The following is a 19,033-nucleotide window of genomic DNA, read 5'->3' on the forward strand; positions in this document are numbered from 1 at the left end:
AGAACCATCATGGTAAGGATATTACAAATTTCACTTCCTGTTGACATCATGTCAACGCGAGTGCATGTTGTGTGCAAAGCAGCAATCTGATACTTAAGTTCAGGTAGCTGTGAAGATACACTGTGAATCTACTGATATTCAGTATCTCTTCCTCTGTCACTCTCGGTTACAAGATGGCTGATTCTCTACTTCTGCAAGAAGGGATAGTGGCCAGTGGCATGTGTTCAGAGAGTTAAGGTAAACTCATTGCTAATGGTAACCATTACAGTGCGCCCTGGCAATGCACAAGTGATGAGAACCAATGGGAGAAAATGCACTAAGGAGAATAGGCAGGGATGGGTATACCTACAATTCAAGGTAATACAAGAAGTGATGTGCTGAGGTTGACTCAGAAACATAAAGTGCTAAAAATTCTCTGCAAGTCAAGGGATGTCTGTGGAGAGAGAAAAACAGAGTTAATGTTTCAGATCAATGACCTTTTATCAGATCAATTAAAAGCCATTGACCCAAACATCAACTCTGGTCAAGATTTCTAGATTTTTTAAAATCATATTTCAGTCAGAGAAATATCACTAGATATAAACTATATTGACTTCCAGAGAGTATGTGAGAGAGTTTCACAGAAGAGACTATTTATTAAAGTCAACAGAATATTTATTGACAACACAGTCAGTCAATGATTTGAAGGTAAGGCAATACAGATGACTATAGTGTATGGAAAGTAAAGTCAATTCACTCAAAAGTCAGTCTTTTTTAAAGGCAGCAAGGACAATAACTACAACAGTAACTAGCAGGGTTCCCTCTCCAGAAAGAAGAAATGAATGTAACATACTGTAGAGACACAAAAACTTTATGCCTAAAACTGATCTCGATCATGATTAGCTTTGTGGTCACCAAGCTCGACTGCATGGCCAATTAGCAGATCATTTTCACTCAGCTTCTCAGTCCAGAAGCAGAGTCTATAGTTACAGCCTATGAAACTAAAGGCATTTTTTCATTGGCTTGATGTGGCAAAAGAGAAATAAGAATGAGTACCAACAAAAGGATATATGCTGAAATCTCAACTAAACATGAATAGGTGAACTTCATCTCTAGATCAGTAGTATTAAACAAGTAATGAATAGTATTCCTGAATGTATTCTTTAGGCTGTGGTGAAATGGAGTTTTTGAAGCTGATTGCCATATATGGTCACTTCTATATGTATATTTAGCAATCAAAGTGGAAGTTCTAGATGATAGTTTTATTAATTACCGAGGATTATAAAAGCACCATACAGATAACCATCTAGCCAAATATGCACAGCACTAAGATTTGCAATACAATAGCTAACATAGAAAGGATCATGAAATTACAGGGTCACTGATTAGGTGTGGGTACAAACCTGTGGTGGCCAGATTTTAATACAGATAAGTACAATGTAATCAATTTTGGATTAAATAAAATAATAGTTTGCAATACATATGTAATTGGTGAAATACCAGAAACAGTGCAAGTCCAAACAGAATCGGGTGCCCACAGGAGTATGACCGCAAATGTAAGGTGGAAACTAAGTGTAGTGAAATAAATGTTTGTTATTAAAATGCAAAGGAAACAACATTTTGCAACATCAATGGAAAGCTGAAGTTAGACCAGATTTTGAGCATGTAGAAACCTCACCTTGGAAAGCAACATAATCAACCCTAGAAAGAGCTAAGAAGTATAAAAAAATGTTACCACAGCTCTAAAAGTTATTTATGTGAGTAAAGGACATATATCGGATAAATTCCCTGGAGTGGGGATGGACAGCAGATTTTGTTCTGTTTTATGCTATTGATAGCACAGTTGAAGAAAAAATATTTTCTGCTGATGGGAGAATCTAGGTCAAGTGGATACAACTTGAAAATAAGAGGCAATAATTTAAAAGAATGATTAAGATTCTAATTTTTTTTCTCCCACAAAAAGCAGTAAATAACAGCTGAATTACCAATTTTAAACATGCTGGATAAACTTTTGCTGGCTACACGTATTAGAGGATGTGAGGCCAAGAACTCAGCTAGGTCACATAAACTATGGTCTCAGTCAGCTCCAGGGGCTGAATGGCCTACTCCATTTTCAGTATTTCTAAAGCAAACCTCAGGGGACCTTATCCTTGCCATAATGAGTGCAGGACAAGTAGACCTACAGAGGTCGATAACACCAAGAAAATGTAAATACGTCTTTAAAATGAAATACAGCTAACTACTAAAAATAGCATTGAAACCACTAGTAAATTATATCATAAAATAGCTAAAACAATTAGCAAGCTTTGGAGAACTTTCCAGTTAATTGCACCTCCAAATCATGCAAAATTCAGGTGTTATATTTGAAGAAAAATTGTTGCCCCAGATTTTGAGAAAATATCTTCTCATTATTCATTTGATAATACATGAAACTCATTGCTCTCGGATCCAGCAGCCTAAGATTAGTTTCCAAAGAGAACATTTCCAAGTATGCAATGGTAGTAATGCAATGGCTATAATACACAAACCTAAGACTGCAGCTATTCATTATTTCTAACACTCAGCTGACAGATGTAGTCAACTATTTAGCTCTAACAAACCATCATAAAAATAGTATTTTACCAACTTGAAAATTAAATATTATAGATTACATTGCTGAAAAAACATTAACAATTATTCTATACTTTATAGAGAAGGTGATGCACATCCCATTTTGTGAATAATTTGTAGACCAAAATGACATTTTGTATTTATATTTTACAACAGCTCTAAACGATAAGCATTCTTGAACAGAGTAAATGTTACAGCTGTTTTATGTCCATAACATTGATATTGAGAAAATTAGGTCCAAAAATAAATTATTTCAAGATTAAATGCGGCCTTAAAATTTTATCTTATTTATTTTAAATACAAGAGATTCTGCAGATGCTGGAAATCCTGAGTAACACACACAGAATGCTGGAGGAACTCAATAGGTCAGGCAGCATCAATGGAAATGAATAAACAGTCAACATTTTTGGCTGAGACCCCTCTTCAGGATTGGAAAGGAAGGGAGAAGATGTCAGAATAAAAAACAGAGGAGAGGAAGGAAGATAATAGGTGAAGATAGGTGGGTGGGAAAGGTAAAGGTCTGAAGAAGGAAGAATCTGATAGGAGAGGAGAGTAGACCATGGGAGAAAAGGAAGGAGGAAGGGCACCAGGGGAAGGTGATTAGCAGGTGAGGAGAAGTAGTAAGAGGCCAGAGTGGGGAATAGAAAAAGAGGGAAAGGGGAGAGGGAAAAAATAATTACCAGAAGGAGAAATCGATGTTCATGCTATCAGATTGGAGGCTACGTAGATGGAATATCAGGTGTTGCTCCTCCACCCTGAGAGTAGCCTCAGCATGACAAAAGAGGAGGGTATGGATCAACCATGGAACAGGAATGGGAATAGGAATCAAAATGGTTGGCTACCGTAAACTCTGCATTTGGCAGACAGAGCAGAGGAGCTCGACAAAGTGGTCTCCCAATTTACGTTGGGTCTCACCAATATAGAGGAGGCTCCATCAGGAGCACCATACACAATAGATGACCCCAACAGATTCAGAGGTAACATATTGCCTCATCTGGAAGGAATGATTGGGGCCTTGAATAGAGGCAAGCCAGGAGGTGAATGGGTAGGCATATCATTTCTGTCCCTTTCAGGAATATGTGCCAGGTAGGAGCTTGTGGGGAGGAATGAACAGACAAGATAATCATGGAGAGAGTGACCCTTGCGGAAAGCAAAGAGTAGGGTTGGGGAGGTAAAGATGTGCTTGATGTGTTCGGTAGTAGGATCCCGTTGAAGGTGGCGGAAGTTACAGCAAATGATGTGTTGGATGCGGAGGCTCATTGGGTGGTAGGCAAGGACAAGAGGAACTCTATCCATGTCAAGGCAGCAGGAAGATAGGATGAGCTTGGATATCCAGGAAATAGAGGAGATGCTGGTGAAGACAGCATCAATGGTGGAGGAAGGGAAACCCCATTCTTTGAAGGAGAAACGTTATTTATCTTCTCATTTCCATTACATTTTTCACTCAACTGGTTGCATTGTATTTTTCCAGCAGTTAGACACCATGTTAATATTTGGTACAAGCAACAATGTTAAAACATGTACTTTTCAACCCAGTGTCAATAACAAAGAATGGTACTCAATTCAACCTAACGTAAAACAATAAGCAACCACAGAATAGTGAAAAACAAACACTTCATTTTACCAGGATTTAGCCTGACTATTACACAGTGAAAGAGCTGGAGGGGGTGAGGCTGAATAGGGATAGAAATATAGGTCACCTAAATAGCTAGGAGACTTCAAGGGGATATAGACAAACTTAATGAGAAAGCAGCAACATGACCACTAAAGAAAAATCTCGAAAAATGCAAGGCAATCCAATTTGATAGAGAAAAGACAAATCTTGCTTTAAGCGTATGATTTAAAAGGTAAGAAATTGAAAAATATTCATCTTCAAAGGGACATGGGTGTTATTGTAAACAAATTATTGAAAGTTAACATGCAGCTGCAGCATGCAGGGCAGGGCAGGAAAATGGTGCCAAAGTAGGCGATCATCCATGACGTTAATGAATAGCAAGGCAAACTTGAAACCGAATGGCTACCTCCTGCTTTATTTCTTTTGTTCCTATGTTCATGATGCCTTACAAGATCAGTAGTAAAATGAATGCCTATTTAACTAAGACAGTTAAACACCACAGCCATATACTACAAACATCATATTACAGAGGCAAAGAAAGGGAATTGGAAGGGTTTGGAAAATGTCATTCGTCATTACCAGTCCATTATTACTTGGAAGGATTCATTTTTCAGTAATGAGTGTAGCAAATAAACCAAACGGAGCAATACACAAAGGAGCTAAAGCTACTGAGTAGGCCAGGCAGCAACTATAGAGGAAGTACAACAGTTGGTGCTTTAGGTTGAGTTCCTCCAGATTTCCAGTATCTGCAGGCAGTATTTTGTATCTCTAAAATTAACCAAATGACTGCATAACTTAACTCCAATATCTAAATTTGTAGGCTAGATTATGTCAATCCCATGGTCACACTATATTATGTGGCCCTGTGGGACCAAAGGTCCAGGCCTTGCTATTGCAGCCACACTATAATTGATGATGAGGCCTAAATTGGCGATCTGAAGCCCTGCCCCCAGGTCACTTTGATGACCTGTTGATAGCTCACTACTTTCAAAGGCCTTATTAAATAATTACAGTCAAATTATCATACAGAGATGAATTATCAAAAAAAATTATAAGACTTAAAAATACACAAGCGATAGCAGCAATTTAAAATACTTGGATTAAGTAAAGTACAACCATTCTCATCTCCACTGAACTTTTCAGGCCAGCTCAGTGACCGACTCAAAGAATAGGGCTGCACTGTCTATGGGTAAGGCCAAGTACACACTTCTGAGCTCAGCCTCACCGCTGGAAGTTAGATGCACCATGGCACAGAATTCTGGAATAAGCTGACTTGTGCATTGCAGCTTACTGATACTTCTCTGCACAGACATGTGATCCAGCAAAGTGATACAAAATATTTGCGTTCCATCGAATTTAGAAAGTGGGAGGCAATGTACTATAATTGTATTTCATTGTTAAATGGGAACTGAATGGGTAAAGAGAGAGAAAAACAAGAAACCATTTACCCTGGTTTGGGAGATAAGGAGTGAATGCTCTAAAAATTAGAACAAGATTTGGTGATGAAAAAAAAGTTACAAATCACCTCTGCATGCAAAGGGCAACAGAATTTTAGAACTCTTTAACAAATGGCAGTGGATGCTGGATCAATTGATAGTTCCAAGTCTGAGATAGATAACTTGTTAATTAATGGTATTAAGGAATAAGAGGCATGAGATTCATTCACAATTCAACCAGGAAGTCACTCTGATGTCGCCTACAAGGCTCAATAACCTAGTCCTCTTTATAATACCCTGTTTACAGTTAGGAATTCTCCACGTTCACACTCACTGATTGCTAACAGGCTGCCAGGCAAACCTGTATGTCCGACGATGCTACTTCACTTCCCAAGGCTTTCTACTTTCAATATTTGTACAAAGTCTTCATCTATGGAAACAAAGTAATTAGAGGAGATATCATGTGATGACATCAACAAATCCCAAGGAAAAGCAGGCTTTTTCAAAACACAAACATTAATCAACATGGAACGCATTTCTCTAGATTGAAAGAAAATCCATCTTAATTTCAGTTAGTTTCTAGCAGAAAGCAGAGGTCAAAACAAAATATACTCTGGAAACATGTAGTACAAGTTAAGGGTGCCATTGTTCTGTAAGTAACAACGCACCATATTATTGAAATGCCAACATCCACACAAACGACCATTGTGAAGTAACATGATCATAATACTTAACAAAATTAATGTTCTACCCTTAAAACAACAGCTGATGTCCACTTTTAGCTAAGCTGTTTGCACTTTTGTTTCACAAACTAAATAATTTTAATGCACTTTATCCTATCAGAAATCTGATAAGTCATAAATGGTATAACTACTAATCTTTGTGATTCAACTCACTGTATGGCATTTTTACAGCAGCAGAAGCTTTTCTTCCCATCTGGTTGATACTACTGACTCAATGTGAACTGAGAAAGTCAAGTCTAGCCATTTCTTGTCTGTGTGTATGTATGCTGCACCATGACACCACAGCCTCTACGGGTCAGATTAATTAAACTCGGCAGCAGCTGCAGTGCAACGTGAGAAGCACATCGCTACATTTCTCACCCGTCCTGCCCAATTACCTGCGGCATTCCAGCACTGGACAACTGACATCAAGCACACTGCTCTCAAGACTACATTCCCTCTAGTCTCCTGATGAATTTTAAAACAAAATTCCCAAACCTTTGAAAGGACTAAAGAACTCTGTACCTGCTGCAGCATGCAATGATGAGTCCCAGTGAGAGGTTTGTCAGTCAGATCTCTGCAGATGCTGTTCTATTTTATATCAGAACTACATCCAAAGATGGAAATGGGATGACAATCTCATATGCAGACTGCAAAAGTCATTTCTATTTCTAAGAGTTGTGGCTTGACAGATCTACAACAGTAGAGCTTGTATCCTGGCTTGTCTCCAGTGTCACAGCTGCAACTAAACATTGTGGTCAACAAACAACAAAGATCTGGGTTACCACATCTTTATCTCCAGCAGAAAAAAAGAATGAGGAATAGCTGCCATATTCAGTGGTTATTAATCACAGCTTCATGGTTATTTCATTTCCAAGGCATGGGGTAGCACACTGGATTTTAAACCAGAATTTTACTACCCAAGATAGGATTCAAATCCACTTTGGCCCAATGTGAATACAGTCTTTTCTTTTAACTTACTGAAACAATTTACTGCGACATATTGCCTCCACCACTAACGCACAGATTAACGATCACATTTAGTCACCCCAGGATGGTAAATTTAGGAAATAGAGCAACGGTGCTCTTCTGAAAGTGAGAATGTCAAACAGAAGATTGAACGTTCCTCTATTGTGTCTGACCCAAGTGTTTGATGCTGACCAAATTAGCAAAATACAGGTTCTATTATTTCAAAGAAACCATAGATCTTTATAATATTCTACCAGGAAAGTTAAAACTCCAACAAGGAAAGTAATAACTCCATGTTACTCCTTAACACATTTTCAAGAACTTTATTCCTACAGTTAACCTTTGAATGGAATGGTTAGTTACTGAGAGTATATTAATACCTAATAATAGCATACATAAGAAGCAAAAGTCCTATTATTCTCATTGAATAAAGATATTTCAGTTATAATATTTTATATTGACAGGGTGGAATAATTTAAAGGTGCAGTACAGTCATGATATTACAAGAAATGCTATATCCATTGTGTTACACAAAACATGCTACTGAATAACCTCTTCATAGTAATTGCATTTCAAAAGTATAAAATTATAGAGTCTTTAAAGACAGTTAATTACATGCATTTAATTAAATCATAATTGCTTTTAATTTACACTTAGTGATTTCACTGCTTAATAATCTAAACCTCTCACTGAATCAGTTAGGTCTGTCAGAATCTACTTCATAAACACTAGAAAACCTCTTCCTGTAATTCAGATGAGAACTAAAAATATAATTTATATAAAATTTTTAGAAATCAGTACAACCAGCAACAACATCTGCTTCTGCAATGCTTTTCAATTTCAAATTCTCCATTCCATAAATTTGACACGTAAACCCACGTTCTTACCTACAGCGCAGTACAAGAGCACCAGTTTTCGACTTATTGCAGAAATTATAACCAATTACTTCCCAATAATTACTCAATTAGGATTATGCCAATTACACAAATGTGTTAATTAAAAATTGTAATCCAGTAATCTGCTGTGAATGTGCATACAAACACATTCAAATGATGAATGGCAAAAAATTAGAGGGCATTCCATGAAAGAAGATGCTTTTCATTATTTCCTGCTAATTGATGTCATCAAGCAATAATTATCAGTGGCTTCTATCAGTCAGTGGACAAGAAGATGACAGATTGTTGACATCAGTGCAAGTACATAGTCTGCACTAAGGCAATGAAATGAAAACTCTTCCAAAAATTTATTTCAGAGCATATTTGAATTCCCTTAATAAAATCACAAAATGCCGGAAACACGCAGAAGGCTCAGCAGCAACAATGGACAGAAAACAGTTAACATTTCAGGTTGGCCCTTCATCCGAACCACATTTCTAAAGGGTCAACAGTGCCAAAATATTTCAAATCTTTGACCTTTATAGTGCATAGAAAATGGCTGCTGGAAATACAGTTAATATCCGAGACATTGCACAGAAATGGGCTCTCTTGCTCACCATGTTCTGCTGACCTTGTTGCCCATATACACCAATCAAATTTGCTCACATTAGATGCATTTCCCTCTGTGCCTTGCTTAGTTAACTGCCTGTCTAAACATTTCTTAAACATGGTGATCATATCTGACTCCACCACTTCTAACGGCAGCAAGATGCAGTTATCAACTGTGTTTTTAAAAAAAAACGTGTTCTTCAAATCCCCTTTAATACTTCTTCCTCTTACATTATACCCAAGCCCCTTTGTTTTTGACACTCCTACCATGGAAAAGTGACCAGCTACTCTATCCATGTTTCTTATAATTTTACATAGCTCTATCCAGTTACCCCTCAATTTTCATCACTCCAGTGAATCCTATCAACCTCTTCCCATAAATAGTCCTCTGATTTCCTCTGTACTCTCTCCAGCACAATTACATACTTCCTATAGTGTTGCCACCAGAAATGCACTTAATACTCCAAGTATATCCTAACCAGTGATTAGTAAAATTACAACATAATCTCCCAACTCTTATATTCCAAAACTCTAGCCTATGAAAGCAAGCATGCTATATATCTTTCACACCATCCTGTCAATCTGTGCTGCCACTTTTAGGGAACTACGGACTTGAACCCCAAAGTCTTCTTGTTCACCAACATTCCTAGCACTCCACCAATTAATGTGTATGGCCTACTCAAAAATGCACCTGTCAGAATTAAATTCCATCTGCTGACACGCCACCCAACTCTCTGCCCAATCCATTTCCTGTTGCAGCCTTGAACATGCTTCGTTGCTATCCACATCACAAACTTTTGCATCATTCACAAACGCACTTATTGCATCTCATGTATTCATTTCCAAACCATCGATATAAAGCAAAAACAACATCAATCAGAACTTCCAATCAGAAAAGCACTGACTATCAAAAATATTTTTTTGTGTTACATACAAGAATGAGAACCCAGTGATTTCTATCACTAAATTTATATTTCCAATGGACTTATTAAAAATAAAAGGCATTTTTAATTTAATATATGACAGCTTGTTAATACCTTCCTCCCCAGCTACTTTAAAACTGACATGTTACTACACTCCTTTACAAGGAAAGTCTATGTACCAGTCCAATATATTGGCCACAATGCCATTGAAACCATGTTTAATATTTCCTTTAACGCTCACTCATTGAGGTTGAAGTACAGATTCAACAGATGCCACCAAGAGAGAAACTTGTGTCATGTTATTAACACTGCTTTGTAATAATTATTAATGCAAACCTTACATATATTACTATTTATATTTAATACATCCAGTAACAGATGTGGATCAGAGTTTTGGTTGCAGATTATACCAATCTGAGTAAACTTACATTTTTATTTTCTTAGCCAGCATTCCAGTTGCTGAGCCAGACTACATGATTAAATTACTACATGATGACATAATCCTCCAAGAGGACCACAACCCTGTCGTGGTCTGGAGGCTTACGCACCTCAGCAACCCAGAGAGCTATGTTGGCTGAAGTCAGGGTTTATACTTTGGCTGTTGGTAGGGTTACCCATGCCAAGCAGGTCAAAGGTTAGAGGACAGACTAAGAGTGGTCCACCGGTCCTCCAGATTCAGGGTTCAGCTTAGGGCTAACAACCCTGACCAGAAAAACAAAATTGTTACATAAACAGCAATGAAGAGTCCTTGTACAATAGTATTCCTGAGATTCTACCCTGGACTTGCATGACTGACTGTAGAGAAAACTGAGAGGAAGCTATTGATGTGATGAAGAAAGCCCTGAACACTGACAGACATGGAGGACCTTCATTGCTGCCCCAAATACCAGCAGCGTAATGGGCAGTAAGTACGATTACATAATAATATATAACCAGGAACAATGCAAAATCATTTTTGTTCAGAATTATTATTTTATTCGATTTCTGGATTATAAAAACACAAGTGAGGATTTATTTTAATAATTTTTAATAGTTGAACAGTTGACAACTGTTTCTTATGTTGTCAGAATCAATCCTGATTCTTATGATATGAGCACATGGCTTAATCTCTCTATGTTGGAATGTATACATTTAGTGACATTTTGTTTGGCTGGGGGAAGGGGTTGAGGTGTGGGGAGGAAGGAAAAGGGAGCAATCGGGACAAGAAAATTGTGTTATTTTCCTATGCACAAAGTTAATAAAAAGCATTTCATTTTTTTTTCCAATGAATATAAACTGAAATTAAAAATCATGAAATATTCTACACTTCCAAACTAAAACCAAATAAAAACAAGTGATAAAACATAAATATTCCCAGATAATACATCCAGAATAAAATCAGATCTTAATTTTAACTGAAGCTGAGGAAAAGGGGGATACATGAGAAATTTTAAATAAGTTTGTGTGGGTATCATCTATTTTCTTACAGGTAAAGAGAGGCAATATTGATACCATGTAAGAGCTAAGTGCTTTTCCAGAAATGCTTATGGATAAGAGATGCCGAAATACTTCTCCCACAGTCCCTCAAGCAAACAAATTTCCCAATTGCACAATCTCTCACTGTGATCAGGCATTAGTTTACCCTCATTCCTGATTGTCACACTCTACAGACCACGACCTCCATTCTCTCCCCTACCCTCCAAATCAAGCTGTGCCAAGTATGCAACCATCCATATGTCCATGCACCTGTTACTGGGCTGGCTTCATGCAGCTTACAGGTAGCCCAGCTTCTCTGTAACGATTATCAGGCAGAGCTCCTCCTCCTGTAAATATAGAGGTCGTGGTATCTAAGTTATCAACATCCAACAATGAATACTTTTGTCAGCACTGCATCTTAATGTTCAAACTATTACTACATACAAGTGGGACAATAATTGAATAAAGTGAGGACAGTTACATAACTTACTGAATTTATACAATTTATCATTTGAAGTATTATTGCCCAGTGTTAGTTCTCCATTCTTAATAAGATTAGATGGTGATGAAAGGTTTGCAGTCAGGTTTGATGCAATCAGCAGGCCTATCTAAATGTCTGGACAATATTGACACTGGTGTATAGAATCAATTGTGGGTCTTCCTCTAAAGAACTTAAGTAAAGTGGATATTTGGTTTTTAAACAGCTTCCTTTCTTTTTATTCCAAATTTATTTAGTTAACTGACTCTAATTTCATCAGCTACCCTAGTGGAATTTGATTTTATATCTTTTGGTCTCTTGGTTATTAATCTACTAATGTAACAACTAAGCAACCAGACAGTAAACCAATGAATCAACACATAATCGCAAGTAATTTTTTGTTTGCATCCCGTAATGGTAAATGTGTTAATCCATTTGTTAAATTTAACTCAGAATTCACAAATCTTGTTAATTTTTTTCTTTCTAACTTACAGTAAAACTAACTTTACACAATACTTTGTCATAATTTAGTTGATTCTGAAAATTACCACAAGTCATAGAGGATGTTTCAAGTAAGCATGTGACTAACTATTAGTATTCCCAGCCACATTGATATTTTTGAATGTGTTTTTTCTATCCCTTCATTTCTCTACCTCATCCCAACAGTGCTTGGTCCTTTATTTCTTAACTTTGACACAGATAAATCCTTTGTTCAAAAAGAAAGTAACCATTTAAGCCCAACAACAAAGATCACATGACCAGCAGCTGTCCTGTTAAGAATTGTCAGTGGGTGCAGCTGGTGACCTACTATATGTCAACACATCACCTCCCTATCCCGATTCTACTGAGGTTTTTAACACTAAAAAAAGCTGCAGCATCAAGAGCTTTCTGTAATTCAAAGACACTGGCAGCTCTATTGGATAATTGGCAAGTAGACTGGCAAAAGCATGCATCATCTTAAGAAAGGGATTGTACAGATCAAAAATCTCCACAACCATCTTTGCTTTTCCTTGAACAAACTATCTTTCATACCACATGCTACTGGCCAAGTTCAATGAAATGTCTGGAGCTGCTTTATATTCTACATGTGACATTACTGCAGTAATTCAGAGTTTTGGGAACACATCACCCTTTCCTATCACCAATGATAAAGTATAACATTATCTAGAACTTCAATTACATATTAAGCATGCGGTGCACTTGATATATCTTAAACTGTACCTTCTGTAACATAATATCTGCTCAAATTTTTGAAATTTCACTTAATTATTAACTATAGGGCATTAGTTATATCATTAGACTTTAGAAAGTTCTTCACAAAGTGAAATCAATGTCTTCAATCCTCAAATAGAGTTCAGTACTACATGCATATGGCATTAGTAAAAATGAGATATAAAGCAGTAAAGGATGTGGCTCTGCCCAAAATTGGTATGATTGCAATTTTCTGCTTCAGTAGACATCAGAAAATTAACAGAAAGTGGCAACTTTAGTTAAAAGTAATGTATCACTAAGAAATAGAAAATGTATCATTTTAGCAACTCAGAACATTACACACAGAGGAGCTCAAAAAGCAATAAATTTGGCAGTTCTTTCGAAAGAAGACTGCCTTTAATAAACAGTTATTTGGCAAAATAATAAAATAACTTGAAATTAACATACAAATATTATGAATGTTAAATGTAAAATACAGAGCAGTCAGTTACTTTCCAATACATCAGTTAGCATACTTTAATTGTTTATTGTCATGTAGTGCAGAAACATCTTTCTATCTTTTAGGATTCCACATTAATTTGAACCATAACTACAGTTTCAGTCAGTATTTCCAATGAGTTGAAATGCTGATTTTCTTTTTGTTCCTATAGATTAATGCTTCGAAAGCTTAATCAAGTATGCCCCTCTGTTTCTTATATTCATTTTGAATTTTGCATTCTATTTTTTTCAAAACATATTATAGCTGCAACCAGGATGGTATAAAAACTCTGATTCCAACAATTCAGTAAAATATCTATTATCACGGAATTCGGCGGTACAGTTATTGGCAAATTTTCTAAACTATATTTTTACTTCACAACTGATCCTATACCACTGCATAATAACATCTACAACATTAAAGTGCTTTGACTAGGAGTAATATGAAAAATATGCTTCTTTAAAGAAAAACAGCATCTTCATGACCAATTAACAGGCAATTGTGAAATATTTATTAAACAATGCACTGAATTTCTATATACCATATTTAATGCAGGCTAAAATAGATTCTAAAGCAACACTACATGCAAACAGAAAACATGATCATTAAATAATCCACATTGCCATTTTATCTCTATTCATAGCGGATTAATTGATGATATTGACCAAAACTTATGTTAAAACTTAAGTGCATTAGTTCCATCAAGAGTATTTTTAAAAGTTTATACTGGAAAACAAATGGCAGCACTATAAATACTGGTAATTATACTGAACAGCTCAGTAAGTGCAAAAGTGGATATCCACCTTTAGTATAAGCTTTAACTGTCAATCAAGTGCAGAAGGGATAAATCCCAACAGGCTTGCTTATTACATTTTTTTTTATTTTAACTTTTAAATGTACATTAGTTGTGACAAAAAAGGGAAACCTGGTGTTGTGGTAACAAATAAAGTTTGGCATTGCTATTCAGTAGTCTGCATTACTGTACTGGGTATGATGCACTTCCTGCAATCACAATGCTGTTACAATTGACAAGTCAATGATCAAATTATGACGATTTGAAATATTATTTCATGTAGTGTAACACAGATCAGCATAAATAATCAAAAAGGCAGTCAACATAAGCATATTACATTGGTTAAATATAAGAAAATGTTTAGACATAGTGCTATGGGTGATTCCAGTCATTATATTTTGTTAATAAACTAAGTTTGTAATGTCATTCCTGTGCTAAATGTAAGATGTAAAGTATTTCGTGGTTATGTCTGCCCTCTTTTGCCACAAACATCTTTTGGGTGCAACAGCATAAAGGATGTGGATCACGTAGAAGGGTGCCTTTTGAATCCTCACACCGCCTTAAATAAATCTGACAGCCTTACTGAGTGATAGTGAAACATTCGTACATTCTACTTATTATTAAGAGAGCTGGCAGAGTGCTTACACTCTTCACTTAGTAAGGAAATGGGCCAAGCGTCGCTGAAAAATTCCCAGATTTACAACGTAATTGAAATGCATTCCGAAATTAGCTCAGTATAAAAGAAAAATGGAAGATTTTGAATCTTTCAAAGGAGTATTATTTTTATGTGAGATCAGTTATGGAGGTGGGGAATCATCTTTTCCATGACAAGTCCATTAGAACATATCTGCGGGATATAATTGCTGAGCAACAAAATCTAACATTTTTAAGGTACTTAAACGCATACCGAATCACAGACCACGTACCTTGAGTTGGGTTATTCAGACTGATACCAACACAACCACACGTGCTTGCATGTACCAGGCACAATTTGTGTGTGTGTGTGTGGGGGGGGGGTGCAACAGGGGTCTGTTCATGAAGCTTGAAAGAAAGGTGGAAATCAAACACACAAACATAACACAATCACAAAGTGGCATTCGCCTCGTTTGTGATGGTAGGTATGAAATGGATCTCCCTAGGCCTGAAGAGAAAACGATTCTTTGCAATTCAAACATTAAATCGCATAAACCTGAAACCTTTCAACATCGCATAAGATAATATAATCAGAACGAAGCTCTGCTTCCGGTTGTCAAAATCATTCTATTTAGGAATAGGCGCTTGCAACTTGACGGCAGTCCGGTATTATTTTATTATAGAGCGCCTGCCTCGATTTGACAAAAACCGAGGGTGAAAAGCCACACGGTAAGTAGTTTGTAGTGAAACGTGTCTGTTCTCTCACCCAGTTAATGTCACCGAGAAATAAAATGCCCCAATTGCTCGACTGCAGCGTCACACCAGCTGTCCCATCTCGATCTCAGAATTCATTCATTCCATTGGACGCAACTCCGGATTCTCAGTCAGCTTGCTTACGAAGAGCAGTAATTTTTTATTTTGTCATTAAGCCACTGGTTTCTAATTTAGCTCGTTTCACCTCAGCCACAATCCCAAAGCCAAATGAATGACAGAACTAAATCGGACACCCAACACCAGGCTTTACCAAACCAGAACCTAAGAGCGTTGGCAATGTTATTCGTCATAATCATCATCAGACAAGCTCAGATAGTTTTTTTTACAATTTCTTCCAGAACAAAAGTTGTTTTCAGGCACAACTGTGCAATAGCTAAGTTCTGATAATTATTACGGGGGGGGGGGTGATTAGCATGGGCGGCACATATTTGATAAATGCAATAAAGACACAGATTTATCACCTGCCCCCTCCCACCCCCACGCGTTTAACCATCTTCAGGGAAGGGTGGATAGGCATATTCAGAAACATAATTCAACAGCTAAAGAGGATGGGTGAATAACTAGAGCCAAATACACATACTTCAAATGTCATACCAGAAGACTACAACAGAATTTCATTGACAGTGTAGACTGAAGGTAAAATACCTTACTTACACTTCCCGAACAACACGCTTTAAATGTTCTTATTACATCGTCCGATTATTTGGGGGAACCTTTTGCTCTGCTGTCAATTATTATCTCTGAACTCGCTTTCACCTACCTGGGTAGAAATCTTTGGATTTGGACAGTTTGATCGTTGCACCAGTCTCTTTTTGCAGTTGGACAATGGTTTGTCCTCCTTTTCCAATAATAGATCCGGCAGCATAGCTAGGTATAAGGACTTTTAAAAAATACTGGCCGTCTTCTGCAAAAGGAAAACAAATAGATTATTGCAAAGTCGGAGATAAAAGGGCAAACAGATTTCCCCCAAATCTATGCCCTGGATTCCGCTGCAAAACGGAGTAATCATAAATTAGTATATTGGTAATTTTGAAGAAAATGATCGCGTTTAGTAGAGAAATAAATATTTTAGTCTATATAATATATTTTATTAAATTTGCAACTACTGAACATTTCAAAAATAGTTACTCAATGTTAAACGTCACAAAAATAAATGACATTTTGTGATGCAGAGGGAGAAAGAGTGTCTCTGCGTACCCATGTTTAGAAGGATTTTGAATAATGTATCAGAAGATGATGACAGTCCTGGTTTCCATGGTGACTGTGAATTTGTAATTGACCTATAAAACCGCGCTGTTTGCGTGCAGCGCAGTTAAATATCTCCACATACAACACTGTAAATAAATAAACGCAGTGTAACCGGCTAACGCTCTTCAGCAGCCCTCCTAATGATTTCTTATTGTTTGTTTACTTTTAGACACAAGATACGAACATAATTAACAACAACACGTGAATCAATGAACCATCCCTGTGTAAGAAAGATTAGCATCCCTCTCTCCCGAACTTAGTCAGGTTCTATATCTGATCCCCAACAATGATATGTTACCACAACACAGATACGAGGCAGCACAATCCCAGATTTCTTAACCGGTGTTAAGAGAGCAGTGATCCTTTTAAGCTCATTTAAGTAAAATCCTTTAAGTAAAAGTAGATCCTTTTAAGTATCACTTAATTTCAAGCCTCTGCCAGCTCTATCCAACTACTTCGTTGTTACACAGGTAACACTGTCAGTCACAAAAAATAACGAGAACGTATGCCCAAGAAACATCACACACGTCAAGATTCTTCGCACTCTTGGAACAAAACAGCTAATTTCCCCTACAACTAAATTATACGGTGTTAATCATTACGGAGTCTGCAACTCGCAAATACACAACCATCTCGCTAACCCCCAAAAAGGCGAATAACCACGCAATCCCTTTTCCCCTACTTGCGCCCTACTGTTAATATGCAATAAACGATGGGAAGTGGACTCCTTTAAAACCGCTAGTCAGCCCACAATCCAAATCGTAGCAGTTCTTGCCAGTTCATGGCCACCAGAGCTCTGCCACTGATTCATGTCATCCAGGAATGAAAGGCAAGATATCAATACCGAGGGTATGTCTTCTTTCCCCAAAAATTACTATTTTAATATGTTGCGAACAAAACAGACGCCATTTTTCCAAGGGATTTTTGGGGGAGGGGGCGACGCAGAAGGAGAATAAATGGAGATACCCACCGCCAGTGTTTGTTCTCTTGGTGTTGCCAGCTTCAGGAGGCGCTTCGAGCGGCCGCTTTCTCGAGTCGGGGGGATCCAAGTCTATAGGAACCCCCGTGTGGGTCCCGTTCTGCTGGATGGGTGCTGCCGCCATCATGTTGTTTTGTTTGTGTGTGTGTGTGGCTGCAGAAAATACGGTGAGAAGGTAATTATAGAAGATATTTGTAAAGGTACAAGAAAAGGGGGGGAATGGATGAAGTGTGAGGGAGGGAAGAGAAGAGGAGTGAGAGAGAAGGGAAGGAGGGTGTGAATGAGAGGCAAAGAGGGTGGGTGGGTGAGTGAGTGAGTGAGTGTAAGAGATATGTGGCAATGCACGGGGCTCCTAGTCTAATACTAATGGTAAAGCTGCTGCTAGTGCCGCGCTCGGTGCCGCTCCGCTCATTGTCAGCGTTGCAGCTGCCCGCTTTCAGCGGAGGCGGAGGGGGGGGAGAGGGTCAGAGGTCACTCAGCTCAAGCAAACGCAGCTACCTCCTCGCTCCCGCGCGAATACGCGCGCGGCCTCTCACTCTCACAATGGCGAACGCAATCTAACACTCCGCTCAATTACCCGGCGACATTGATTGGCAAGCGCCGGCCGACCAATCGAATCGCCAGTCGGCGTTCCCACGCCCACCTTTCCCCCAGCCCCCGCCGGGTGCGGGGTGAGCCGCCGGAGTCGGAGCGCCGCGATGTGTGCGCGCCCACGCGTGAGCGCAGCGCTGCCGCCGGGAGTCGCCTGTCACTGTGCACGGTGCATCAATTCTCCCTTTCGCGATGTGTGTACGCACAAGTCTTAAAATACTAGAGCAAGATAGTATCACCCAATTTAAAGCCCCTTATCCTTGCATCGGTGTTTCTAATCTTCGCCGGGCTCTATTTCATTGCTTTTATTTGGTTGAAAAGAAAGAGAGATAAGCCCTGACTGGTGTTCATGTTATGGTAGTGACCGCCACCTGCCTCTCCTGTGCACTCAGTGCTAAGACACAGCCCAGCCTCTTTACGTGCTGGAGCGCGCGTAACGGGCCCCACTTCCCGGGGGTACCGGAGCGCGTGTCTGGCATACCAGTCAGGGTGAACCGTAGTGCCGGAGGATGCGGTGCGAGAGGGGTACCACGAAGCTCTAATCGCGTTCCTTCCCTACTTCAGCTCGCTGTTTCATCCCTCCCAAATGCAAAGCAGTTTAGTTATTTGCAGTTCTCAGAAATAGCTGAAATCGCAGTGTTAATAAACGCAACT

The 19,033-nt window shown here is 38.3% G+C and overlaps 1 protein-coding gene across 4 annotated transcripts in view; it reads right to left on the reverse strand.

Annotated features, from left to right (window-relative positions):
- Positions 1 to 18,329, reverse strand: part of LOC140202236 (RNA-binding protein Nova-1) — a 334,247-nt gene extending 315,918 nt beyond the window's left edge. For 2 of the 4 annotated variants that reach the window (XM_072267131.1, XM_072267123.1), the window contains exons 1-2: positions 17,780 to 18,320; positions 16,322 to 16,465 (exon numbers count right to left, since the gene is read on the reverse strand). In XM_072267131.1, the coding sequence (XP_072123232.1) occupies positions 16,322 to 16,465; positions 17,780 to 17,915 (280 nt within the window). In that variant the 5' untranslated portion in view covers positions 17,916 to 18,320. Of the gene's footprint in view, positions 1 to 16,321; positions 16,466 to 17,779 lie in introns of all 4 variants that reach the window. The other 2 variants (XM_072267114.1, XM_072267107.1) reach the window with 2 other exon arrangements.
- Between the last annotated feature and the right edge of the window lie 704 nt (positions 18,330 to 19,033).

This window comes from Mobula birostris, chromosome 1 (assembly GCF_030028105.1).
Source record: "Mobula birostris isolate sMobBir1 chromosome 1, sMobBir1.hap1, whole genome shotgun sequence".
Classification (NCBI taxonomy): Eukaryota; Metazoa; Chordata; class Chondrichthyes; order Myliobatiformes; family Myliobatidae; genus Mobula; species Mobula birostris.